The sequence below is a fragment of the Carlito syrichta genome, unplaced genomic scaffold (assembly GCF_000164805.1).
Source record: "Carlito syrichta isolate Samal-C Ts95f unplaced genomic scaffold, Tarsius_syrichta-2.0.1 Scaffold126791, whole genome shotgun sequence".
NCBI lineage: Eukaryota > Metazoa > Chordata > Mammalia > Primates > Tarsiidae > Carlito > Carlito syrichta.
Genome location: NW_007070887.1, coordinates 347,449 through 373,840, shown reverse-complemented (window position 1 = coordinate 373,840; position 26,392 = coordinate 347,449). Strand labels below are relative to the sequence as shown.

Genomic DNA, 26,392 nt, shown 5'->3' with positions numbered 1-26,392 from the left:
GCATCTGGCTTATCTTTGGGGCTGAAAATCTGTCTTTTCTCTCAGCATTTCCCTGGTTCCCTGGTTGTGCTGAGTAATTTCAAATTGGAATCCTCAGTTGTCATTTGGAATGTTACATTAGACTCTGGGCTGTGCTAAAGCCTCTTTTTTTTTTTTTTTCTTTTTTGAGTTATAGTCTTACTCTGTTGCACAGGCTGGAGTGCAGTGGCATACTCCTGGCCACCGCAGCCTTGACCTGCTGGGCTCAGGCAATTCTTCTGCCTCAGTCTTCCAAGTAGCCGGAACTACAGGCACATGCTACCATCCTGGCTAATTTTTTAATTTATTGTAGAGATGAGGTCTCACCATGTCTCGAACCTACGGGTTCAGGCTATCCTCTCACCTCAGCCTCCCAAAGTGCTGGGATTATAGGCTTGAGCCACCATGCCTGGCCTAAAGCCTCATTTTAAATGTCATTTTGTTTAAGCAGCAAGCAAGCCCATTAGGTTCTGACCACTAGTTCTGTCTCACCCTATGGGAGTGGCAGGTCCCAAGGCCAGGGCAGTCATAGCCTCTGCTGTGCTCTTTTGGGTCTGTTGTACCCACATGTGTAGGTGAGTGGGGAGTTGGGTCAGCACACGTGGAGAACTGGGAGGTTCGCTTCTCTAGTTCTCTTCTCACTGGGATTTGCCTTGCATTTCTTAACTCCTAAGGCCCCTGTTCTTGGTTCTTCTGTCTAAGAAGATGGATTTCTCCCAGAATTCTAGCCATCTGCACTGTCCCCCACTTCTCTCAACTGGGCCTTCCCTCAGGGAAAAGCAGTGAAAGCAAAGAGAGAGAAAAAGAATGGGGAACCCCCAACACTCTTCAGTCCACAGCTCCCCTCTCCCCAGGCCTCTCTGGAGTCCCCGCCCAGGTGCCAGCTGCACAGCGCCCAAGATCAGGGCCTCCCTAGGGTCAAATCTGAGAAAGAGGAAAACCACCCACAAACACCTCCCCCACACCCTCGGTCTCTTTTCAGGTTTTGCTTTCTCCCACATGTCTGCTAATGTTTACTTCCCAGAGTGCTCAGTAGTGAACATGATAGAGGATATTGATCCCAGCCAAAGCCACGATTAACAGAAAACTAGAAGCATTTGGCAGCCAGGAACAGGCCTATCCATCATCAGTGGGGCCTAGCTGTCTACCTGAGGGCCATAAACAGTTGGGCCAGATGGGTCAGGACAAAACAAGCCCTCCCCAATCATGGCTGAACACATGTCAACAGCATGAACACTGCCCAAGTCAAGGAATGTCCAAACACCTTCTGGCCCAAGTAACAGGAGTGATGTGGTTGCTCGACCAGTCAGCTTCAGCCTCACTTTGGGCTCCCTGCCCTGGAGACAAGACTTGTTAAGATCCCCTAAGGGGGCAGGGGCTTGATCAGGAGCATGGGAAGGCTCCGGGGGGGGGGGGTATGGGGCAGCATGAGAGCCAGGAAATGTGGGCAGAAGGCAGGCTGATGGTATTTGAAACTGGCTAGGGCCTGGGGAGGAGCCTCCCAGGCATGAGGGAAGGGTGCACCATCCTGGATCCGTTTCTCAGAGATGACTCTGGAGTCAGCGTTGGGGAAAGGAGAGCCAGGGATATGCCTGCGTTTCTGTTACAAGCAGGGAGCAGGTGTGTGCAAGCATCCAGCTCTGGGCCTGGATGAGTTTTTTCATTTCCTTCGGCTTCTCTCTTGATCAGTAGGTATGGCAAGTGGCCAGGGCCCAGTTTAGGGGTGCCCATCAGGAAAGGGGGGCTACTGTCCAACCCTACTCTTCCGGCATCCCCAGGTCTTCTAATGGTCATCTGAGGGCACAACCTGTAGAGTCTACTGGCCTCAGAGGGCAGGGCCAGAAGTCCAACCCAGATGTGGCCCAGTGGCACCCCCAGACTGACAGCTGCTAAATCTGAGACATTGCCCAAAAGCCCTCCAGAGTTGGCTGGTGGCTTTGAGGGAACATGGCAGAAAGGGCAGCACTGCAGTCAGAAGGCTGCTGTGGGTAGAACCTGGGGACCTGAGGGCAGGGTCAGGCTGCATCCCTCCCTGCTCTCCCTACTGGTCAGCATGCAGGCCCTGAGGGTGGCAGGACAGCAGAATTGCCAGAGGCTAGAGGGCAGCCCACCCTTAGTCCAGCTGGTGCCCACACAATATTATGCCTGGCTGTCCCCTCTCTCCTGGCTCATGTTTCTGTGCCCTGGGAAGGTTAGCCCAGGGCAGAGCAGAGTGGACACCGTGGGGGCTCTTAGCCTCAGGTGCCAGGCTCCAGGCCCGGCCACGGCAGTAAATCGGGGAAAACTCGAGCCCAAGGAGGGTCTGTGCTGCACTCTGAGCCAGCAGAACAAAGGTTGTGCTTCAGTGCAGCCTCCATGCTCAACTGGGCCGAGGGTCCCCCAGGGCCTGATCCCCACCGGCCAGCAATGTCTCCTTGGAGGAGCTGAGGCCTGCCTACTTCCACCTGGCGAGGGCTGCTGTGCTCCACCTCAGGCCCTGGTTCTGGCCCACTCCTCACCCTTGAAATGCTCCCTGCAGCATGGGGGCCAAGGCTGGAAGGAAAAGTGCCCCAGATCAGGGGCACTCGGTGGGAAGGACAGAGGCTGGGGAAACGGTAAGAGGCTAGGGCGAGAGGAGGCTGGGGGCTGACTCTAGGATGGGAAGGAGATGCTAGTGAGACCCTCTTCCACAGCCAGATGACAGGATGAGCAGTGCTCCCTTCTTGCCCACTGGAAGGATGAGCCCTGCTCCTTGGATCTGCAAACTACAGCTCTGCACCTGCCCCAAAGTGTGGCCTGTAGGGGTTGGGGTTGGAGGTGGGTGACAGTGGGTTGCAATCAATTCCAGTATCTGAGGCCTCTTGGTCTCTACTATGACATATACCTCTTCCCCACAGGTTTGCCAACATCATGGGGCAGGGGGAGCTGAGTCCTCCCCAGTCCCACTGCAGACTGGGTGTCTGTGCCACTCCAGGGACTGGAGACACTGAGGTGAGGAGCCTCTGCCCAGCCTCTGCGGTAGTATGTGGCTCGTGGCCCACTCAGTGGCCTAGTCATGAAGATCTTTTTTTTTGTTGTTCTTTTTTTGAGTTGGAGTCTCACTCTGTCACTCAGACGGGAGTGCAGTGGCTGCTCCCGGCCACCCCAGCCTCGACCTGCTGAGCTCTGGCTATCCTTCTGCCTCAGCCTTCTAAGTAGCTGGAACTACAGGCGCGCGCTACCACGCCTGGCCAATTTCTGATTTATTGTAGAGATGAGGTCTTGGTGCCCAGGCAGGTCTCGAACCCGTGGGCTCAGGCAATCCACTCACCTCGGCCTCCCAAAGTGCTGGGATTACAGGCTGAGCCGCCGAGCCCGGCCCATCATAAAGATCTTGTGCCACAGCCAGCTGCCCCACTGCAGGCCCAGGCCAGCTCCTGGTGGCAATTAAGCCAGCATGGTGGCCCAGCGTCTACCCACCTTTGTGTCACGCTGCTCTCAGCTGGCTTGGGTCTCCCCAGCAATCTGCAACCTCCCCACCAGACCCAGGGGAGTGTCCGTCCTGGTCAGAGGGAACAGGAGCCCAGCGCCTAGCCTCCCTGCCCTCCTCTTCCCACCCCAGCCTGGAGGCTGCTCTGCCCCCAGCTCACTTCCTCCTTCTGTCCCAGGCTATGGGCAGCAGGACGAACACCAGGATCTGTTTTGGCCTGTGTCCTGGCATGCCATTGAGAACCAAGGGTATCTGGACAGTGTCTGGCTTTCTAGACCCCGAGAAACAGAAAGGCTCCACCTGGTACTGAGGGCAGCTGTTTTAGTCATCGATTCCTCTCGCAGCTCCCATTACTTTCTCTCTGAGCTTTTAATCCAACCCTCTCTGCAACCATCCCTGTCCAAACCTCTACAATCTACCTGTTCTGCCTGCTACCTATGGCAGCTCCCAGGCCCTACATGCTCTGGGGCCTGGTCACCCTGCATTGTGCTCCTCCACTCTTCCCAGCCTCCCTTTTCGTCAGGTGTGGGCTCTGGAGGGCTGTGGCCCATGGGGAGCAACTGTGAAGCCACCAGAAGGCAGGTGGAGCCTAACTGACTTGTCCCCCCCCCCCCCGGGAAGGTTTCAGCCCTGGAGGTGGCCTGACCTGGGGCTCAACCCTGCTGCTATAAGATCCTGTCTCAGAGCACCCACAAAGTGCTGCGTCTCCAGCGAGAAGAGGAAGGGGAAGACATTGTCACCCAGGGCAGGTGCTCTGGGGTCCATGACCTGGAGGCCCCAGCCCTGGGTAAGAGCAGCAGAGAGCCTGGGGCAGTGAATGGAGAGGACAGGGACCTCCGGGCAGGGAGGACAGGTTCCCATGGCTCACCCCTTGGGGCCCACCTGCCTTTCCACACTCTCAGAGGGTCAGTGGTGTGGAGCCACCACAGCAGCTCAACCGGGGCCCAAGGGAGGCAGAAATCAGACGCCACATCCCTGAAAGTATGTTTATTTAACACTGTCCGAGCAGCCGGGGTAGCCCCCACCACAGCTTCCCTCCACAGGCTAGAGATTGAAACTACCCCCCGGAGAGGGAGAGACAGCAAAAGAGGCACTCTAGAAATAGGACCTTCGGGACACACCCGCTAATCAGCAAACGCTTCTGGCTGCTGGAGTTCCAGCTTGGAGGAGACAGGGCCCTCCTGGAGCTCGCCTGGGCTCTGAAGGCTTTGCAGAAGCTGACTGGCCCAGCTGGCTCTCCCATCCCAAGATCTCCTGCTTCGGGCCCTTGGTGACTCGCACTGTCCCCTGGCCGCCCACCACTGGGCCCTGTCCTCACAGGCCTCCTCCAGCAGCTCGTCTCCATCAGAGTGAGGGACGCAGGCTCGGGCCATCACCTGGGATGCTGCCAGAGCCCTCAGGAGCTCCTCCGGCTTTACCCTGGCCCTTCTGAAGTGTGTAGGCCGATGGCCCCACCCGCAGGATCTTCCCGCTGCCCAGGCACTCGTCTCCTTTGTAGAACACGGCAAACTGGAGAGGAGGGAGGGGCCCTGGGTCAGGCGTGCTCAGGGAGCCAGGCCTGATGCCACTGGTCTATGACTGAGACAGGGAGGGGCAGCGTGATCTCCGGAGCTTCACCTGTGCTTAGAGCTCCAGGCAGGGCCTGCTCCTCCGCTCTACCTGCCCAGGTTCTCGAGGGGTAGTGGTCCACTGCTGCTGTTGGTGGGTGGGAGGGGCCTGGTACTCCCAGCAGCTTCATTAAAGAGGGCAGTTCAAGATCAGGGTCCCCTTCCCTGAGTGGGACAGCCACAAGGCCCTCTCCACATTGGCGGGTCTCTGCAGCCCTCGAGAATCTGGCAGATGTGACCAGAGGGAAGGTGTTGAGAGCCTGAGGAAGCTTTCCCCGCCCTCCCTCACTTCCTGGGCAGTTCCTGCCCTTAGGAGAGCCCTCGGGCCCACACCTGAAAGCCCAGCCTGCACCCTCTCTTGCCCACTCATGGTCAGGGGCCCATCTTCAGAGCTCCTGCACACCCTGTCTACCTGTTTTCTGCCTCCAATCCTCACGCCTATGCCCCTTTTTGTCCTCACACCTGGGGCTCAGCCCTGAAGCTTGGGCCTCCCAGTGGCCAAGCAAGAGCCAGCTGGAAGGAGAAGTCAGAGTGGGAAGTCTCGTGGTTGTCATTAAAGGAAAGGAGCCTCAAAGTGGGGTGGGGGTACTGTGTGACCCGAGCACCCCTGCCCCTTCCTGGGCCTCCAGCCCCTCCTCTGTAAACCAGGTGCCCCGGTGGAGATAAAGCACAATATGGTCCTTTCAGAGCATGAAGCACACTAACCCCATCTGATGTCATGGGCACTGAGGACTGCGCTCTCCAGAGCAGAGCTACCCAGGTACCTGCCATACGTGGATGGCAAAGCTGAGACCCTGCCTTCCAGCTGGGTATCCCCTCTCGGGCTTTGGAGCACAATGAGAGCTGGGCTCACCCTTCCGATCTGCGCCACCTACTCACCTGTCCTGGGGTGAGGGCCCGCACAGCCCTCACAGCTGTCAGCCACACAGTACCATCTTGATTGAGAGTCAGCACGCAGGGCACTGGGCAGAAGAGAGAGCTCTTGGAGGGGGGCACAGGCCTTGCCTCATCTGGTTAGTCCCAGGTTGCAGGCCCCCAAGAAGGATCATCAGCCCATGGAGGGAAAGGACTCCTGCTAGGATAAGGCAACATCCCGAGAGACTCAGAGCTGCCAGTGTGGCCAGTGGACATGGCAGGACACCTCAGGGGCAGCATATACACTGCTGCCTAGGCCAGCACACCTGGGTCCTTCCTGCATCAGGCAAAGGAGCACATTGCTCCCTGCGTCCTGGCCTCTCACAGAGCAGGCACAGACTTGGGAGTTTCGAGTATTTTATGTCATCTCCACAATGGGGACCTTCTTGCCCAGATCTGGCCCCAGGAAGCTCAGCTCCAAGGGGCTTCTCCTTGAGATCCCTCCCACCTAGTCACCTAGTGCCATCTGGTGGAAGAATCGGAAGTGACACTCCATCATCTTGTCCCGGACCAAGGCCGAAGGCGGCTCCTCGGCGATCCAGTGCACGCGGTTGGTGCGCAGCAGGTCCCTGTACAGGGCCGGGTGGTCAGTCCGAGGGGCCTGTGGAGGGAGAGGAATGCGAAGGTGGGGATGCTCTGGAGCCCTCAGCAGAAGGGCCTCTCACCCCAAGGCATGCCTCAGTGTAGTTATCAATAACAACAATCTTATCAGCAAATGTGCACTGATGACTATACTGGTGCCATTCTAAGTGAGGCCTGCCGGCCTGTCTGCCTGCATCTAAGAGAAGGCCCCCCTGTATTTGTGCCAAAGAACAAGACGGCAGTCAACTTGCAAGGTTTCTCAACCCAGGTGCTCTGAGATTTGGGGCTTGGTAGATCTGCTAGGCATGGGGGTTGGCCCGAGCCCTGCAGGCTGTGTAGTAGTGTCCCTGGCCTTACCCATAGATGCCAGCACTACCCATTCCCCCTGCTCCATACTCAAGCTGTGACAGCCAAAATATCTCCAGACACTGGCAACATCCTCGGGGTGGGGTGGGGGCACAACCCTTTTGATAAGCCCTACTTTAAGGCACAGGTCACGGTAGCTACGATTCCTATAATGGCAGGCGGCCTGGTTTAATCCTGGCTTGGCCACTGGCATCTACCTGACAACTTACTAATCCTACTACGGCTGGCACTGTCCGAGGCACTGAAGCTACCACCTCTCCATGGGACCACCAGCAAAGTACTTATTAATCTCTGGCACAGTCCTCTTGTAAAACCAGATAAACAGTATCTGTTTTTAGGATTAAGTGATGATTACCAGTGACCACTGTACAAGAGAGACAAAACCTTCGGCTTCCTCAGGTCAGTCCCAGAAGAATGCAGCAGGAAGGTGAGGGGCAGAGGACAGGGACAGAGTCAGTCACAAGCACTATGAAGCAACAGATGCTTTCTCAAGCCCTGGTCCCATAAACACTGCCAGCCCCACCAGAACCAGACTTGGTGTCTACCTGCAGACCTGCCCGACTCACCACAAACACGTCGCCCTTGGTGCCATCCTTCTCCACCACAAACCACGGCTCTCTCAAGCCACTGATCTTGGCTCTCTGGCCCAGAGTATACAGGAACCAACCTACGGAAAGAGCTTCTCTGTGAGCCTGGAGAATGTGTTCCATTCTGAATGTCACACCTCTCATAAGGGGGAGAGAGGATGCTGGACCACTGAGGGCAGCCCAGAGCAGGCCTGGCAGCAGTGTGGCTCACTCAGAAGCCATGGTTCTCCCACACCCAGAACCAGCCCTGACCAAGCACCTGAGCACACTCCATCCTCATCCAGACCTGGCTGGACATGAGGAATGTTAATGGTGACCAAGGCCGTGCCTTGTACCCCCGAAGGAGCAACTTCTAGCAATAGGAGCACCTGATGTGAGGGCACAATGTGGCTGAGAGCCCATGTGAAGCCAGGAGCCCCTCCTCACTGAGCCTGACGTAGCTGCGCTTCCTAAGATGTGTCCACTCCTGCCCCGCTGTAACTGTGGCAGGGCTGCCTGAGTTCTGTGCCCAGTCCTTTCCTGGCTGTACTTGGCATGCCCCCCGCACCCCGCAGCACACAGCTCACTGCCTCCTGCTCCTCTGGAGAGGTGCGTGCATAGGCAGAGATGGCCTGATGGGATTCACCATGTTACTTCAGTGAAGCCTGACAACTGAATACAGGGCAAACAGTCCTCTAGCCACCTTCTGGCAACAGGGTTGGGAACTACACCAGGCAGTTCTGTGTTGGGCAGTTCTGTCTCCAGAAAGGTTGTCACCTTCTCCAGTCTCAGGAACAACTGGCCCCACTTGGCTCTCCCTCCACAGGACGTGGAGAATGTCCAGGTGCAATTCATTGTGAGACTCCCCACATCTGAGCAGCAGCCCTGTCCTCCTAGCCAGTTTCAGCTCAGGCCTGCGCTGGTCAAGACTCACCTAATTGTCAACGCTGGGAGGCTGGCCTCAAAACTGCACCAATCGAATGATGGCCACACTATCTGGCCCTGTACCAGGACTGTGAGCCCTTGTGACTAATTAGGTCCCCATCATCCCCATAGCAGCACAGCATAGGCTCATGGTGGCCCTGCCCCAGTAAATGTCTGCACATGAATGAAGAACACACCACCGTGTAGCAACCTGCCAGAGTGGAACACCTGACCCCATTGCTTCCTGTGGTCCTTAATCACCCACGTCATGCTGTGAAGTCCACCTAACTCCCTCCATTAGAGTGGAGTTTTCTGTAGTTTAACATTTTCTTCAAATAGTGAGAAAATTGTTCTATTTACAGGGACCTGATTCATAATGCACAGCACACAGTCCTTCCAAGTTAAGTCAGATGGGGTACTTTTACTAATTCCAATGTTTCGAAGGAGACTACATCTTGAGATGCACAAAGCCCCAGTCAACATGACTGTTGAATCCCATGCCGTGTGTACCCATCCCAGCATACCCTGCAGAGCTTCAGAAGAGTCACTGGCTGATATGGAAGGGATGGCAGACATCCTGTCTAAATTTTTCAGAGCTGAAACCCCACGACTTGAGGAGTTTAAGATGAAAGGCGGCCAGAGACTGTATCTCACCTTTATGTGTTCCCAGAACTTTATTGTCTTCTATAGAAATAAATTTACCAGGTTGAGGCTGCAAATACTGGAAAACAAACATTTCATTACTAAACAAGATGCAGGCCCAGAGTAGATATACAGCCCCTCCCCCTTTGCATCAAAGAACACTCACCTGAAGAATGAAATGTTCAAAATTTCTTTTACCGACAAAACAGATGCCCATGCTCTGAAATGAGAGGAAAGCCAGCCATGAGAGGGGCACAGGCAGGGCATCCTGTGCCAGCGTGGGCCTGGGACCAGGAGGAGAGGTGGTGCTGCACTCGGACACCCCAAGGAGGCCCCGGGCCTCCCAGCCTCATCTGCCTCACACTTCCAGGGCAGAGGCGTGGCTGTCCTCCTCCTGCACCCTCAGATGCCAGTCGCAGGCCATAAACAGAACTCCAGGGGCTTAAAGAACATCTCATCATCTCATCCCAGAAGGGTCTAATCATTGCATGGCAGCACGTCATACTAGCTGCCCGAGGAAATAAACTAGACCTGGTCAAGCCCAAACTTCAGGCCATCATCTTGTGAGTAGAAGGGAAGAGACAGGGACAAGAGTAGGGGCAGGAAGCAGAATACAAGGCCTGAAGCCAAGGCACAGGGGAGAGCTCCAGGGGAGAGCCGGAGAACAGAGGTTCTTTTCTCAGTTCCTCTTTCCAGGCACGAGAAGACTGGACTGAAGTGAGCTCTCTCCACCACTGCATATGGCAAGCAGTTCCATCGCTTACTCTTTGGTTTGTGGCCCTCTGGAACGCAGGTACCATAAAGATGGGAACCTGCCCCATCCGTCTCTGCTGCTCCCTCAGCTCCCACCACAGAGCAACACCTGGAAACTGAAAACCACAAGAGAGGACAGGCAGAGGACAACAGCTGGGTGTGCTCTTTGGGGACAATGACTTGCTGATAAAAGGTGTGACTGTGCCCATTTCCAGGAAAACAGACATGAAGGAGTGGCTTTAGCTAAAGCTGCATCAATCCCTGACATGGCCAGATTCAACTAAGCACCCAGGGGTCTGCTGAGCTTGCGAGGCTCATCCCACCACAGCCTCACCCTCTATTACCAAGCCGCCCAATTGACTCTACGCTAATTCCAACAGTGCTCCAAGATTTCTAGCTTCTCTCTCTCTCTTTTTTTTTTAAAGATAGGATTTTACTATCATGATGCCCAAATTCCTGGGCTCGAGCAATCCTCCCACCTCAGTCTCCTGAGTAGCTGGGACCACAGACGTGTACAATCATGCCTGGCTTCCAGGTTTGTTCTTGTCTTAGGACCTTTGCACATGTTCTTCCCTCTGTCGGGACTGTTCCTCCCAACCTTCTACATGACACTGATTCCTACTCATCCTTTAGGTCTCAGGCTAAATGTAATCTCTTCAGAGGCTTTCCTGGCATCTCTATCCCCCAATCTCAATTAGACCACACTGGTGCTTCTCCTAGGGTCCTGTACCTCCCTCTATAGATATATTCTAGGTTTATAGTGATACATCTCCTGTTTTTCTCCCTGCTTGACTGTGAGCTCCATGAAGGCAGGGATGGAACTACTTGCTTGTCATCTTCTCCGCGGGGCCCAGGAAACAGCACCTGGCACAGATGGCACTGGACGAGTCTGTGCTGGGCAAAAAGATGGCAGGGCAGATCTGTGTGCAGACGGCGGCAGAGCGCCTGCCCTTCCTAGAGAATCTCAGTGCTGCATGACACTGCCCTGAACACCTGTCAGGCTGACCCAAGAACACCCCAACCAGCTGCCAAGACTGTGGGAAAAGCTGGAAGAAGTCACGTTAGGCTGTTTCTGAATGTCATCAGCGCCTTCAACTGTGTGCTTGAGCCAATGTCTCCAGCCTCCTCCTCCTCCAGGCTCCTCTCTGACTATGGGAGGGGGAAGAGCACTGTGACCACACAGCCTCCCACTTCTCCCTGTACCATGGAGCCAGTGAATGTACACATGCACTCATCAAGCAAATACTCACTCATACCTCTTTTTTCTGAAGCACATGATGAAGTCTATTCTCAGCAGCTATTTTCTTTACAAAATCTTTCGTTAATCCCCCCAGAGGGAAGATGGTTCTCCTCAGGGCATCCTGGGAAACCTGGCTGAGAAAGAAGGTCTGGTCTTTAAAGCTGTCAGCTGCTTGGAGAAGTTTTACCACTGCCAAGAGTAAAGAACAAAAGACGTTGCAGGAATAAAAATAAGATACTTTACTTTTATTAACGTCCTTTTGTTTACTTAGATTACCTCTGGTCTGTGAGAAGCGAAAATCAATACTCAGTAGCAGACTACTAGGGAATAAAACCACCACCAGAGTCAATGTAAGAAAAACTCTCACCTCTAATTTATCTACAGAGAAAGTAAATTTTATATAATTTTATATAAGGAAATCACTCCAGTTCATATTTTAGATTATGATATTTTCAAAGATGAAACATCACGTGAAAAATGTTCTGAAGTGATAAGGAAAAAAACAAGTCTAAAATTCAGCCAAATTTGGGAAAACTGAATATGACAGCAACTTATAGAAAATTCCATTGAGAGGGTGGCAGCTGTGCTTTTTTTCTAACAGTTACAGAAAGTGTTCATGCCATGGCTGCTTTCAAGGACTCCTTTAATTTCCCCAGATTCAACTACTGGATAAAAAAGATCTTCTTTCAGTCAGCACTCCACTTTTAAAGTCACTTTTTTCCTTGGGTAACAATGACTTTTGTTTAGAGTCCAAGCTGATATTTGTCAGATGCCCTCCTGCAGTTTCTCTAACATTCTGTTTTTGATTGTAAAGAACCATCTTTGGCTTTAAGGCAATGCTGCAGGGGTGTGAATGAACCACTACCAAGGTTCTGAAAAGAAAGCCTGGCTCCACTCGTGGGCCAGATCAGTCCTGTCCGCAGGCTACAGAATTTCTCAATTGGAACTGTCAGGTTCCCACTTTCAAGTTCAATGACCAATGGAAAAAAACTAAGCAGAATATCAGTATTATGGCTTCTTTCAACCTCTCTCATGTCTAGTGCCAAGAAATACCCCACAAGTTATAGTCAGAGTCTGTCACACAGGTTACACAGCACACACACCCTGCATGGCTTGGCACGGTCGTGTATGCAGCGTGCACTCTATGTAGCTAATGTTTTCCATATATTGAGTCTCATGTTAGCCATGTGAGGGAGAATTATCCCTATTTACAGATGAGAAAACTGAGGCTTAGATGACTAAAGCAACTTGCCTGAAAAGTATAGGTAGAGAATAGCAGAGGTGGAAACTGTGCCTAACCTCCCAATTCCTATTCCATTAGCTTTTATGTAAAAAATAGAACCAGGTAAAAAATGAAATAGCATTCAGTCAACTAGTTATCATGTAAGCAGATTCATTTTGCAAATTCTACTTTTTGTTTGATAACTAAATACATTCAAACAGTATATATGTATATAAAAGCCTAGGAACACTGGGAGTGATTTCCATTTTCTCCTAGCTTTGGATTATTTTAAAACAAATGAAAAATCTATGATTTTGAAAAAATGAAGCTGTCAACACTAACTGAACTACCAGAGAGGAAAGGGGCAGAAAGGAACTAACACTTGTAGGGGCCTGCTTGTGCCAGAGCCTTATTTATGCACCATGGCTGTTCGTGTTGGCTCTGCCAGGCCAGTGGTATCACGCTGTGCAGGGGAGGGAACATGCCCAATCACAGGCCAGACCTACGAGCACCTAGGGAAATGCTGGTCTCGGGAGCTGACTGATTTGAGCCAAGGCTTTCTACTGCCCCTGCATGTGCACTCCCCTAAGACCCAGGCCAGGCCAGGGCAATTTGGTAAGAATAGAATAAATAGAAAGCTTTAGTGTGCCTATAAAACACAATGACAGCAAAGACACTGTGGCATTATGAAAACTACCACACAGAAAACATACTCAACAAAATGCATGCCAATGCTATCAGAAAAGTCTCAGAGGGCATGGACATGTGGCCTACGGTCATGGCTCCCAGCTCTGCAAGGTAGATGGTTTTCTAGGAGATATGCAGGAATGTCTAGTCAAATGGAATAAACCCTCATCTACTCAGGCTCTTCATTTACTTGGTGAATTCCACAGTGGAGTTCCCAAGTAGCTTTGCATTTAAACTCGTCTTCCTGAAATGGAGGGGTTTTCCAGAGGGGTGGACCCAGCATCCTTCAGGTGGCAGTGGGAAGTTTCCCAGCATGAAGAGAATGCTGTTCTTGTCTGGGCTTGAATCAGTGAAGTGACCTGAACACCCTCTGCTGTGAGGGGAGGAGGGAAAGAACACAGGACAGCTGATACTGCTGGCACACTCAAGGCTCCCTTGACCAAGTACACTACCACATCATCGCTTCTGCCTTCAAGATGGACTCAGTGACATGAGAAAATAACTCAGCTGGGGCCTGACATAGCAGGAACAGCAGGAACTAAGGAACTAGCAGAATTGGATTGAATTCTGCCACCTGAGTACCCAAGTCCAAATGACTTCATCCAGGCCTCAGTTTCCTCATCTGTGAAATGGAATGAGATCAGTTTTGTTTCGGGCTAGGTGAGGTGAGAGCAAGCACTTCATGAGACTGCAAAGAGAAGCAAAGTGAAATGTGTGCATGTAAAGCCCTGCCCTACTCCCAGAGATCCCCATTCTCCAGATGGGAGTGTGACGGAAATAATGTTCCAGAATCTGAATTCAGTGACGCCCAGGTGACTGTGAGGCAGGCTCTCAGCAGGCCATCAGAAATGCTAACCCTTCAGATGCTACAATGGAAGTTCCTTGCAGAAACATGGCCCTGAGTGCCACTTGGTTTTTCACTCAACAACACATACACCAGGGCAAGCCAGCAGCTTCTGAGCTGTCTGGCATTCACTTTTTTCTAGAAAGGTGAAACTTTGCTCTCCGACATCTATTTTGTGTAGATCACCTTTGCAGACACAGCTACAAAGCCCGACCCCAGGCATACATGGTCAATGGCAGGCCCTGCACGCATATCACACTTAAGTCTGCCCAAACCTCACACCCTAATGAACTTGATGCTAAGTACAAGGCCTTGGCTAAACCTATGGCACCCCAATTGTCACTGTCATATATTCCCCTAGATATCTTTGGAACATTCAAATCACCAACAGACCATGTCTAGAACTGGATTATAAATATCTGATGTAATTTTTCACCAGCCCTTACCCTGGCACCAGGCCAGCAGGGGCATTTCTTACTGCCCAATCTCATGCCCTTGGGGGAAATGACCCTCTTGGTAACTGCGCCTTTTCAAATGTGAGCTGAAAAAACACAAGCTAGTTTGAAGCATACAGAGAAAGGAATGGCAGGTGTGTTCAGATATGACCCACTGTCATTCTTCAAAATATTTTGCTTTTTTCACAAAGAATAAAGCTCTGACCTGGGCACTTTAACTTACCATTTCTAATTTCAAATCGATTTCTGAAAAGCCCTTCTGGCCTCTTAATGTGCTTCTGCTGAAAGACTTCTTCATCTTCCAGTGAAGTTCTTGCATAGTGACCTGTGGCAACAGCATCTGCTCCTGTGAGGTTTTTTTAAAAACACAAGGATCAGATTTTAGACTCTCATTCATCGGCCTTGGTCAGCATGAGCCAAGGGAGCTGAAAGAAGCATGCAGACCTGAGGTCTTACATGGACAGTATATACAGATATTAAACCCCACCCTCAAATATGGATTTCCCAGAGAATAGAGGCACTCATGAAATCTTGTCAAGCAAGCAGCCTTTAGCTCCTTATTTAAGCTGATATAACCCAGCTGCAAAGTTTTATTGCACCTTTAAGAGTCTTTCAAAAGTTAGTATCTATCAAGTCACTCATTTTGGCTTAAAGAAATAGATATGCATGCAAAGATTTAAGAACAAAATGTTCATTTTAGAGTTCATTACAATACTGAGGAAAAATTGAAAACAACAAAAATGTTCAACACTGGGAGAATGTAAAGTGAATTACAATGCATTGCCATAACAGTGGCACTTCTAATGAATGTTTAATGACTTGGGAAAATGCCTATGACATTGTTAAGTAGGGGGAAAATTATATAATACTATGATTCTGCTAGTTTTAATATACAGGAAAAAATGAAGAAAAACATCAGAAGGTCTATTCCTTTGATTCTGGAGTAAAATTACAGATGACGTTTTCCCTTCTCTTTTTATTGTTCTGTACTTTTAAATTTTCTTTAATAAATATGTATTCTTTCTCTCTTTTTTTTTTTTAATCACAGTGAAGGACCATCCAGCACATTCAATGTCTTCTTTTTACATTACACAAAAAAGTCAAAGAACCTACCAAGGCACATATAAGTCTATAACCTTTTTCACTGTGTACAAATTTCAGCTATTGCAAGAGATCTTTTTGAAAGGTGTAGTAAAACTGATTCAGCATTTAACCAACCACACTAGCTTAGTATAAAAACAGAAAATAAGGCTGGGCTTGGTGGCTCAGCCTGTAATCACAGCACTTTGGGAGGCCGAGGCTAGTAGACTGTCTGAGCCTGCGGGTTCAAGACCAGCCCAGGCAACTTGGTGAGACCACGTCTCTACAATAAATCAAAAATTAGTCTGGCGTGGTAGCGCACGCCTATAGTTCTGGCTACTTGGAAGACTGAAGTGGAAGGATCACCACAGCCCAGCAGGTCGACGCTGGAGTGGCTGTGAGTGTGTCCCGGACCTCCAGCCTGGGCAACAGAGTGAGACTCCAATTAAAAAAAAAAGAAAAGAAAAGAAGACAGCAAGAATTAACTGCTGCATATTAACTATCTGAAAAACCAACTTTAGGGATCATGATCACTACTTCACTAATTTTCTAACAGAGGGAAAAAAACTCACTTTTAAATTTATTTCCTTAAAGAACTACATATACAGCAGAAAGAAAGAAAGAAAGAAAGAAAGAAAGAAAGAAAGAAAGAAAGAAAGAAAGAAAGAAAGCAAGCTGTAGGATTCTTCTGTGAGAAGCCCTAAGATTTCAGAAGTCTGAGTTTCATGTACTTTTATTCTATGTTGCCATTATTTCAGACTTGGAAACATTTACTGCAGAAATTCCTTCCCAAGCATGCCTAACAGATGGCTACCTAGGGCCTCCCTAAAAAGCTATGGTGACAGAGAGCTTAGTGCTCTCCAAAGGCAAACATTCTCTTCCTAAATAGTTGTCTGCACTTCCTCCGAGTGAAATATTTCTCCTGCGAATCTTAAATCCCCCCTCTGGTGTCACACAAAGAATGTAATCCTAACTCACTCTTCATCTTCTTCATCACTGTCACTATCACCCAAAGTAATCTCAATAGCTCAGAGGATAATTTCCAGACACCCTAGAAATCAAAATCAATTCACATTCCATCAGTCTGTCACTCTTTTCCTGAATGAAAGAGATGGCCTTGCCAGCAGAACACAGTGGACTCATCGCCCTTTCTCGCACAATCTCTGTCCATCAAGGTGAGCTCAGTCTGTGCTGGCTTTGATAAAAGACATCAGACTACTGGCTCAGTCAGCCTGGGGGCAACTAGATCCCCAGGTCTTCTACATACAAACTTCAACCAAACCAGGTCTTATCAACTTTGTTTTATTGAATTAATTAATCTAAGTCATTGCTAAAAGTGCTGACACTCCTGGACCTCTGGCATGTAATGATAGATGTCTTAGGATGTGGCCATAGACAAAAAAATGAGCTGCAGTGGGACAGAACAAACCAAGAGACCGGTATCCAGAACTTCAGAAACTCATTTATGGTGACCTCAATGACCAGGGGACAGGAAAAAGAACCTAAAATTCACAAAGTATAACAACAGATGCCAAGAGATAATCTAAGCAAGCTATTTAGCATCAGAAAGGTTCACTAAAAGGAAACAGGACTGGGCATGGTGGGGCATACCTGTCTACAATCCCAGCTACTCAGGAGGTAGGAGGATCACTTAAGCCCAGGAGTTCAAGGCTGCGGTGAACTGTGATTGCACCACTGCATTCCAGCCTGGGTGACAGAGTGAGACTCTGTTTCTAAAAGAATAAATAAAAATTAAACTATAAAAAAGAAATGGGGATGTCCCAATATGCAGATGGAATCAAGAAAGAAAAAATTTAGGATTTGACAAAATTTGTAGATTTGGTGAGCAGACAAGTTGCCAGCTAGTGGTAGGGCCCCAACTTCTAATGGTAAGGCGGACTTCTAGCACAGGCTACAAACACATGACTTCAAACCCAGAAAAACAAAAGAGAGACACGGGAACTTGAATCAGGTAGAACACAGACCTGTTCTCAAGACTAAGCAGAAACTCACTTTTGGGAGCAAGGAGAAAAGTCTCAACATGACAAGCAAAAAGGATGATGAAACACTGACTTTCTTGAGTCATGAACCAGGGCCCCTGAAACTTTCCCTAAATACAATCACATCTAGAACCACTGCTGGGAGTAAAGCTGAACCTGCATGCAGGGTGCTATGGCCCAGGTAGAGAGGATGCAACAGGGACCCAGGTGGGATCTGATGCAGATCACTCACAGACCCTGTAAGTTCCACAGGACACCAAATCACAGCTCAGCTGAACCTAGATACAAATGCATCTCAGAGGCAAGGCATCCTCTTGCCTCCTTGTGGCCCCAGTAACTTCTCTACATTGCTCTAGCTCCCAGTTTAAGGAATATCCCCTTGCTGGAGGGCACAAGGCCACATAAAAATCACAGGCAGCCGGGCTCGGTGGCTCAGCCTGTAATCCCACGCTTTGGGAGGTTGAGGTGAGTGGAATACCTGAGCCCGCAGGTTCGAGACACGCCCGAGAAACTTGGTGAGACCTCATCTCTACAATAAATCAAAAAATTAGCTGGGCGTGGTAGTGCACACCTATAGTTCTAGCTACTTGAAAGGCTGAGGCAGGAGAATTGCCAGAGCCCAGCAGATTGAGGCTGCAGTGGCCGGGAGCATGCCACTGCACTCCACTCTGGGCGACAGAGTGAGACTCCAAATCAAAAAAAAAAAACAAAAAACCACAGGCTGCCGGGTACAGTGGCTCATGCCTATGATCCCAGCATTTTGAGAGGCAGAGGCAAGAGGATTGCCTGAGCCCAGGGATTCAAGATCAGCCTGGACAACTTGGCGAGACTTTGTCAAAAAAAAAATAGTCGGGCATGGTGGCATGCACCTGTGGTTCTAGTCTCTTAGAATGCTAAGGCAGAAGGATTACCTGAGCCCAGCAGGTTAAGGCTGCAGTGGCTGTCAGCATGCCACTGCACTCCAGCCTGGGCAACAGAGTGAGACTCTGACTCAAAAAAAGAAAACCACAGGCCTCTGGGCTCCTGGCCTGGTGGTTCCTGAGCAGTAGGCCTATCCTATTTTGGAGTCCTCTGACCAGGCATTCAAAAGTTTTGTTACCCTTGGCATTTTCCCAAAGTTTTAGCCTTTACTTACAGAGTCATCTACTTTTGTTTTTAATGGACCTTTTATCTTGCTGGTGATACCTTATTAAGATTATTAACAATTTAATATCAGAATCTTATTTTCCAAGCATCTCCTCCCTCCTCCTGCAGCACTAGCACCTTTCAATTTTTTGGCCAGTAAGCCAACATATCTTTCCTGGAGATTTTCTGGAGTTGGCTGTCCTGCCTTCTATTGTCTCTGTCCTCACACTTCTGTGGTCCATGATTAACAGTCCTCTCTTCTACCGAGGACACATCACGTGCACTTCAGCAGAAGGTTCTTTTTTCTTTTTTTTTTAAGAGATAAGGTCTTGTCCTGTCACTCAGGCTGGAGGGCAGTGGTGCAATCATGCAACCATGAACTCTTGGACTCAAGCAATCCTCTCATCTGAGCCTCCCAAGTAGCTAGGACTACAGATGTACAACATCATGCCCAGCTAATTTTTAAATTTTCTGTAGAGATGGGATCTCGCTATGTTGCTCAGGCTGTTCTTGAACCCCTGGCCTCAAGTTATCCTCCCACCTCAGCCTCCCAAAGTACTGGGATTATAGGTGCAAGCCACCATGCCCAGTCAGAAGGTTCATTCTTATTCAGTGAAATACAAAATATCATTTTCACTACCACCTTTCTTCCTGAAAGATGAAACTATTACAAGGTTTTGGCTTCTGATTATCTCTGAAAGTCTGAAAATCTATGCTTTTTAAAAACAAATGAAAAAAACTCCAGATTACTTACCAAGATTATCCAGAGCATAATGAAAAAAGCAACTGAATTTGATATGCTTGTTGCAGATGATGTCAGGATTTGGAGTCCTTCCTTTTTCATACTCATTCAAAAAATCACTGGAATAAAAGAAAAAGACTTTAGTCCTAAGTGTGAAACAGACCTCAAAAAATAATCAGCCAGGTGCAGTGGCTCATGTCTGTGATCCCACTTTGGAAGGCCAAGACAGGAGGACGGATTGAGCCCAGGAGCTGGAGACCAGCCTAGACAACATAATGAGACCTCATTTCTATAAAAAATTAGTCAGGATGGTGGTGTGCGCCTCTAGTCCCAGCTACTCAGGAGGCTGATACGGAAGGATCTCTGAGCCCAGGTCGATGCTGCTGTGAGTCACAATTGTGCCACTGCACTACAGCCTAGGTGAAACAGTGTGACCCCGACTCAGAAAAATATAAACATAAAAAATAAACCAGCTAAATTACTTGCTTAATATAGAACTTCTCCTTGTTATACCACAACTATAATTTTCTGCAAAATAGGAGAGCTTCAGCATAAAGTCATTTTCAATATTTTAATCATTTGTTTACAGCTCATCGCACATGCCATCTGATTCTAACTGATAACCTGGATGAACAGCAAGGTGTCATTTCCCCTTGTGCGTCTCCCCAGTGGGGACAGGCTCACAGGGAGTGTGAGGTCAGGAGCAAGTAGGGGCCTTGGGAATCTTACTAAACTCCTGCTTCCTGAGACTCCTCCAACACAGGAGGTTAGGTGAGACAGATAATGTCTGAGTCACAGTAGGAATGAAATCATCTAGAGTTACAAGTCAGGGCCCTATGAGCCATTCTGCAATCTCAGCCTGGAAACCCAGTTCACTAGGCAAACGTGCCCACAGAAACTTTTCTCATGTGACCAACATACACACTTCTGAGGACAAGCTACCTCCTGGGTGCTTAAAGTGGAACAGGTCATACTAACTCAGTGGATTTCTGCTCTAACAGACTGATTGAACATGGGAGATTGATGCTACTCTACCAACAAGACACAGCAATAATTTCACAGTCTTAGAAGATTCACTTCAGGATGCCTATTTCAGGAGTTTAAAATTTGGTGTACTTTTGGGATACATGATTTTTTTTTCATTTAACCTAAAACATTATTAATCGACAAGGTTGAAGATGGATTATAAATCTGCACAGGATCATAGATTACTTGTATATCTTCAACTTTGGCGGGCAATGCCAAACTGTTTTCCTACCACTTATCACTTTCCACAGATGTTCATAAAAACCCGTGTTGCTCAATATTTACAACACTTGATATTATTAAACTCTTTTCATTTTGTTTTGTTAGAAAGTTTTCAAGAGGTTCATTAAACTGTAAATTAAAGTAAGATTCATGTCTCTCTGCGTATGGCCATACACCCAACCAACTTTCTACATAACAGGCAACAAGAAAGTGTTGAAGAGGTTGAGCACTTAAACCAGTTTATGAAGACAAACTGTTAACCCTTTCCTAAATAGCATAAGGGAAGTAGTGCCAATTGGCATTAGCAAAAACTATGGAGGAAGAAGTCTAGCCTATTCCCTCACTAGAAAGAAGAGAAACTTTTTTTGCACTTGTAAGGAAGAGAGCAATTAAAAAGGACATCTGGACTCTGACTCCTGAAGACCAGTTGGCCTTGAACAAAAGAATTCAAAATAAACTTCTGGGCTAGAGACCCCTCCTAGAGTGGTGAGTGCTCAGAACAAGACCAATGAGCAATGTTATAACTACCTCCAGGGTGGCTGGGACTAGGCCTGTCCTGCCTGGACAGAAGGCAGGCTGGCTACAACCCAGGGGTGAGCTTGGAGGCAGCCTCAGAGATGGGAAAAGACTAACAGGCCACCTCCCCCCTTCAGTCCTTAATGAGCAATGCCAGAAAGCAGTGGTGACCACTGGTCTGGAAAGCTCCGCTTCTAACTTGCCACAGTACTCGGGACAAGTCACTCTCCCTATCTGGCCTCAGTTCCAGCTGAGTTAACCTTCAAAAATCATATACACTCACATATTTTAGACACTTTACACCAAAGGGTGACATGTAAACTTACCTGCATCTCTTGCTATCAACACATACCCTACAGTACTCATCAGGATTCCCCCAAATCAGCTTTCCCGACCCATCCAGACTTGATCTTGAAACGACCACTGACTCCTTTCTCTCTGGCCTCTTGCACTCATCAGTCATTGAGCCCCATCACGTTTCCCAAAGTAAAGCCCTGAGAATCCCCTCCATCAGAACCAGCTGAGGTGCTTGTTAAAACACAGATTCCAGCTGTACTTCCCCCACCCTCCCCACAAGACCCAGGTCCAGGTCTGTGTTTACCATGCATGTAAGATCTACTGACCGATAGACTTGTCCTCTGGGTCCATCATAGTCGGTCTTTACCTTCCACTCCTGCACTCCCCCACAAAGCCCAAATCTCTAGTAACAGCATTTCCTTAGATTCTCTGCCTTTGGTCTTCCATAATTTATTCTATATTTGGCTGCCAGACTCCTCTTTTAAATAATGAAAATAACAGCTATGTTTATGAAATGCTTTCTAATACACCAGGCACGTTGCTAGAATTGTATAAGTGATCTCATTTAAGTCTTACAATACCCTGTGAGGTATTAGCATTGTCCTCATTTTAAGAATGAGAAAATTGAGGACTAGAAAAGTCAAGTATCTCTTTCTGGGTCTTTACAGTCAGAGAAAAAGTTTTTTATTTAAAAAAATAAATAAATAAAAGTCAAGTAAATTGGCCAAGATCACACAACTAGTGGCAGAATCAGGATTGAACCCGAGGTTTTTCTGATGCTAAAGTCCATTAAGGAAAGGGCAACCCACCCTGTGCACATAGCCTGCTGTCAGACACCTTCAGTGGCTGCCAGGCACTTAGCATAGTCAGGGCTCACCAGAGAGTAGCCCTGAGCTCCCTCCACTGCATGAACAAGAGTCCAGCAAAAAGTAAAATTAAAGAAATAAACAATGGTCATTTCTCTTTCCCTTATTGCTGCTCTTGCTACCCCATCTGATATGTCTTCTCTATTCCTTTGTTATTTTCAAGCCCTTTTCAACCCCTCTTCTTCCATGAAGCCTTCCTGACCACTCCATGCCACAAATTTCTCCCTCCTCTGAACCTGCAGTACTCTTGATAGAATCACTGGTGTTTCCTACATGCCAGGCACTACTATTAACTTTTCTGAGGATAATGTATGCCTCCCAACTAGACTGCAAACTCCCACACAACAGGGCCATGGTGTAGACATCTTTTTTTTTTGAGTTGGAGTCTCACTCTGTCACCCAGACTGGAGTGCAGTGGCCTCTCCTGGCCACCGTAGTCTCAACCTGCTGGGCTCTAGTGATCCTTCCACCTCAGCCTTCCAAGTAGCTGGAACTACAGGCGAGTGCTAGGACGCCCAGCTAATTTTTTTGATTTATTGTAGAGATGAGGTCTCGCCAAGTTGCCCAGGGCAGGTCTCGAACCCGCGGGCTCAGGCAATCCACTCACCTCAGCCTCCCAAAGCGTGGGATTACAGGCTGAGCCACCGAGCCTGGCTGGTGTAGACATCTTAATGTTCCCAGATGTAGCACAGTACCTAGTATGAAATAAACACTTAGTAATAATCATTGAGGTTGCATTAGATTTTATAAGTTTTTGTTTGTTTCTTGTTTTCAAGAGACACAGGACTGAATTCTTTTTCTCAGAACCCCCTAATCACTGACCCACACATGGGCATTGATGCCTACCATCAGCACCTTCCAGAGACCTCAGCCTTAGTTCCCCTACCCTAACTGAGCAGCAGCAACACATCAAGGTTCAAGGAAGCATTAAAGAGACACCTGACAGCGAAATAGCAAGAGTAAGAGAGCCAAGGGTGCTGCAGGGTCCAGGCCTTGTCTCTAACACAGAGGCCACCAAAGGCAGCTGAGGCCTCTGCAGTGTCTTAGGCATCATTGCCTAGGAGGAGTGCAAGGCTGCAGGGGGATACATCTGGCTGACTGTGGCAATCCCTACACCGGAAACCGCCTACGTGCTGTAGCCTGCACTCACGTGAACACATCATTCCAATACTCCTTCACATAGGACACTTGATGGAAAGGGATGTCTAAGATTTGGCAAACTCTGTAAGCATCTTCACAGTCTTTGTCAGCGGTGCAGACTCCATGTTCATCCAGTGAGTCCCAGTTCTTCATAAATACCCCTGTCACTTGGTAACCTGGGGGAGGAAAGAAGTTAAATTAAAGAGGGTACATAAAGCAAAGTTGGGCAAAAAGGGGAGTGATTTCTGAGATCCAAGTAATTCCCAACATGCCAGGCTCCCAACGCTTCTGTGCCTGGTTTGCCTGGCTATCCCTGCTTTGCCACGTGGCCCTTAGGCATCCAGTTATCATCTTAGTGCAGGTCACACTAGGTGCTCCCTCCCCTGCACCCTCGCTGCACTTTGGAAAGGCTTCCATCATCACAACACATCACTGGACTGAAACTGCTTGCCTGAGTCCTCACGTGCACAGGACTTAGCAAAAATGTTCTGATAAATGAAGTAACTGAAATTCAATAAAACTTTTCAAAACAAATAAAAACAACCAGTTATCAGAAAAGGAAACTCATTTCAAAAGTTATTTCCAGTTACCATGTAGGACTTAGATTCTAAGTCATCATATAGAGACATTAAATTTTTGGATATTTTATTATAAGGGCTGTACCACCTATATATTTTATAACCTATTTTCCCTCTTTTCTATTGTGACAAAGTACTCATTCAAATATTGGAAAGGCCAACTTTAGCCTTAACGCCTTACCACCTATCCTATGAGAAATCTGGTTCTCTTGGGTGGGCTGAATGTAATGAAAGACAGGGTATTTGACTGTTAAAGAAGGCTATAGTACCCCTAAAGAACAAGGATCTGGCAACAAAGCTTTGCCAAAACTAAAACACAAGACCATCCCTGAGGGTGATCAGCAACCCCCACCTGATTTCCTGAAGCACCTGACTCTGCTTCTGTTACAGCCCTTACCACACTGGGCTCCAATTGCTCCAGTCTGCCCCTGTAACTGTAAAGTACCAATCTCCTCAAAGGCAGAGACTGTGTCTAACTCAACCCTGTGTCCCCAAGCACTTCTTACAAGTGCCTAACACAAAACTAGAGCTAAAAGAGCTTGTAGAATGAACAACCCTACACACAGAGCTTAAACAGTCTGCTCTTCCTAATCTTATCTGCTTGATCATTTTTCTCATGAACAGATGTGACCCACTTACACACGCTCAGACACTCTAGGATTGGAGCTTAACTTTCCAGGAGGTGCGTGACAGGACATGCACCTCCAAACAAGGCTGGGAAAGCCCTCAATGACAGAAGGAAAGGACATTTTTTTCTCTGCTGAGTCCATCTGCTTCCTCCATGGAGGAGAATCCAAGAAAGGGTGGATTAGGAAGTTGTAGTCGGGAGAAAGCATGCCTTCTTGAAGTAATAAAATGATATATCATCTCCCCACAGCCAGTCTTCTACATCTCCCAAAACCCAGTCATGCCCCTCATAGGAAACCTTCAAGGGCTCCTGTTTACCCAAAAACGTGTGAAGTCCCTAATAGAACATCTTCCAAAAACTGGGGCTCAACCTTCACCACTCACCTCCCCTTCCAGCTCCATTGGGCCAGACCCAGCCAACACTTTCATGCCTCTGCGCTTCTGCTTGTACTACAGACTCTACCAGCAGTGCTTCCTCCTCACCTCAAATTGTTTAGTGACATCCTACTCTTCCTTCAAGTTTCAGCTCAGACACCTCCAACTCTCCTTGATTCTTTCTCACAATTGTGTATGCTTATGTTATGTCCAGGCTTCTCTTTGGCACTGTTTATTATACCTCTGATAATAGTTATGGTTATGAATAATAATATAAACTAATAACCACTACTGGTTTCTGAATACCTCATATGTGCTGACCACTGGGGTAAACCCTTCAATATGTATTTTGTCACTCAATCTGTTCAGTCACCCTGTAAGTTTAAGTGTTTTTTTGAGTTGGAGTCTCACTTCGTCGCCCAGGCTGGAGTGTGGTGGCACGCTTCCAGCCACCGCAGCCTCGACCCACTGGTCTCCGGCTATCCTTCTGCCTCAGCCTTCCGAGTGGCCAGAATTACAGGTGCGTGCTACCACGCCCGGCTAATTTTTGATTTACTGTAGAGATGAGGTCTCTCCCGGGCGGGTCTCAGGCAATCCACTCACCTCGGCCTCCCAAAGCGCTGGGATTACAGGCTGAGCCACCGAGCCCAGCCGAGGTTAAGTGTTATCTGCATTTTACAGAGGAGAAAGGCTTAATTAATTTACCTATGGTCAGGAGCTTGAAAGCAACTCTGCATTCCAAGTGCCTGGAACCAAAGGTGGGTCACAGCAGAGGCTCCACAAATGTTACTATGTGAATGAGGCCTCCAATGGGAAGGGAGAATTTAGACAGGTAGTGTTTAGGATCCTAAACAACTGCGGGGCTCCATTTGGATGCCCAGAAGAAATGCAACTGCTTTTGGAGAAAAACTTGTCTTGTGACGAAAGGAGAACACAGGAGAGACTTAATAAGCAGACACACTGCACAAGATTTTGCCATCTCGAGAGAAGGGTGGACAAGGATCTCCACCGAGAGGCCGCAGTGTCTACAGAGGTCAGTCCTCAGGTTCTGACGATCCAGCTGCCATCACTATTGTCCGTGGTCTCCAGGTTAGTGCAGACGCCGCCAGCACCACCGCGGGCGCAGGGGTGCAGACCCAGGGAGAAACCCTCCCCTCCTGGCCCAAAAGTTCACGATCTGCTATGTTCTAAGTGAGGAGGGGAACGGGTAAGTTCTCTGAGGTCGTAGGAGCTGCAGTCGCGAGCACTTGCGACAACACAGGCGGAGGTCGAGGAGTCACAGAATCGAGGCGGGAGGACATGGGATGCCCCGGCAGATCCGCGCGCAAACTGACGCCCAGAAAGGGAGGCGACCTGCCCAAGGCAACGCAGAATGGGGAGGCTCTCGGACGGAGAGCCGCTCAGGGGCAGGCAGGGGCCTCGGTCGCCTCACCTCTCCGCTTTAGAAGCAGTGCCGCCACAGCACTGTCCACCCCGCCGGACAGGGCGCACACGACATGCCGCGCCGCTAGCATCAGTCCGCCAGCCAA

At 48.9% G+C, this 26,392-nt stretch overlaps 1 protein-coding gene across 5 annotated transcripts; it reads right to left on the bottom strand.

The window, feature by feature from the left end:
- Positions 1–4,438: 4,438 nt before the first annotated feature.
- Positions 4,439–26,390, bottom strand: TRMU (tRNA 5-methylaminomethyl-2-thiouridylate methyltransferase). 5 transcript variants are annotated; one of them, XM_008048816.1, is made up of 12 exons: positions 26,296–26,390; positions 23,294–23,459; positions 22,751–22,838; positions 19,229–19,335; positions 14,493–14,615; positions 11,078–11,250; positions 9,235–9,288; positions 9,081–9,147; positions 7,503–7,603; positions 6,445–6,589; positions 5,953–6,035; positions 4,439–4,975 (listed from the first exon to the last, which is right to left on the bottom strand). In XM_008048816.1, the coding sequence occupies exons 2-12, from the start codon at positions 23,304–23,306 to the stop codon at positions 4,811–4,813; spliced, it is 1,119 nt and encodes a 372-aa protein (XP_008047007.1). In that variant the 5' UTR covers positions 23,307–23,459; positions 26,296–26,390; the 3' UTR covers positions 4,439–4,810. The 5 variants fall into 5 exon arrangements, with proteins under 5 accessions (XP_008047007.1, XP_008047005.1, XP_008047006.1 ...); XM_008048814.1 differs by lacking the exon at positions 22,751–22,838 and having other exon boundaries at positions 26,296–26,386; XM_008048815.1 differs by lacking the exons at positions 22,751–22,838; positions 26,296–26,390 and adding an exon at positions 25,569–25,645.
- Positions 26,391–26,392: the final 2 nt, after the last annotated feature.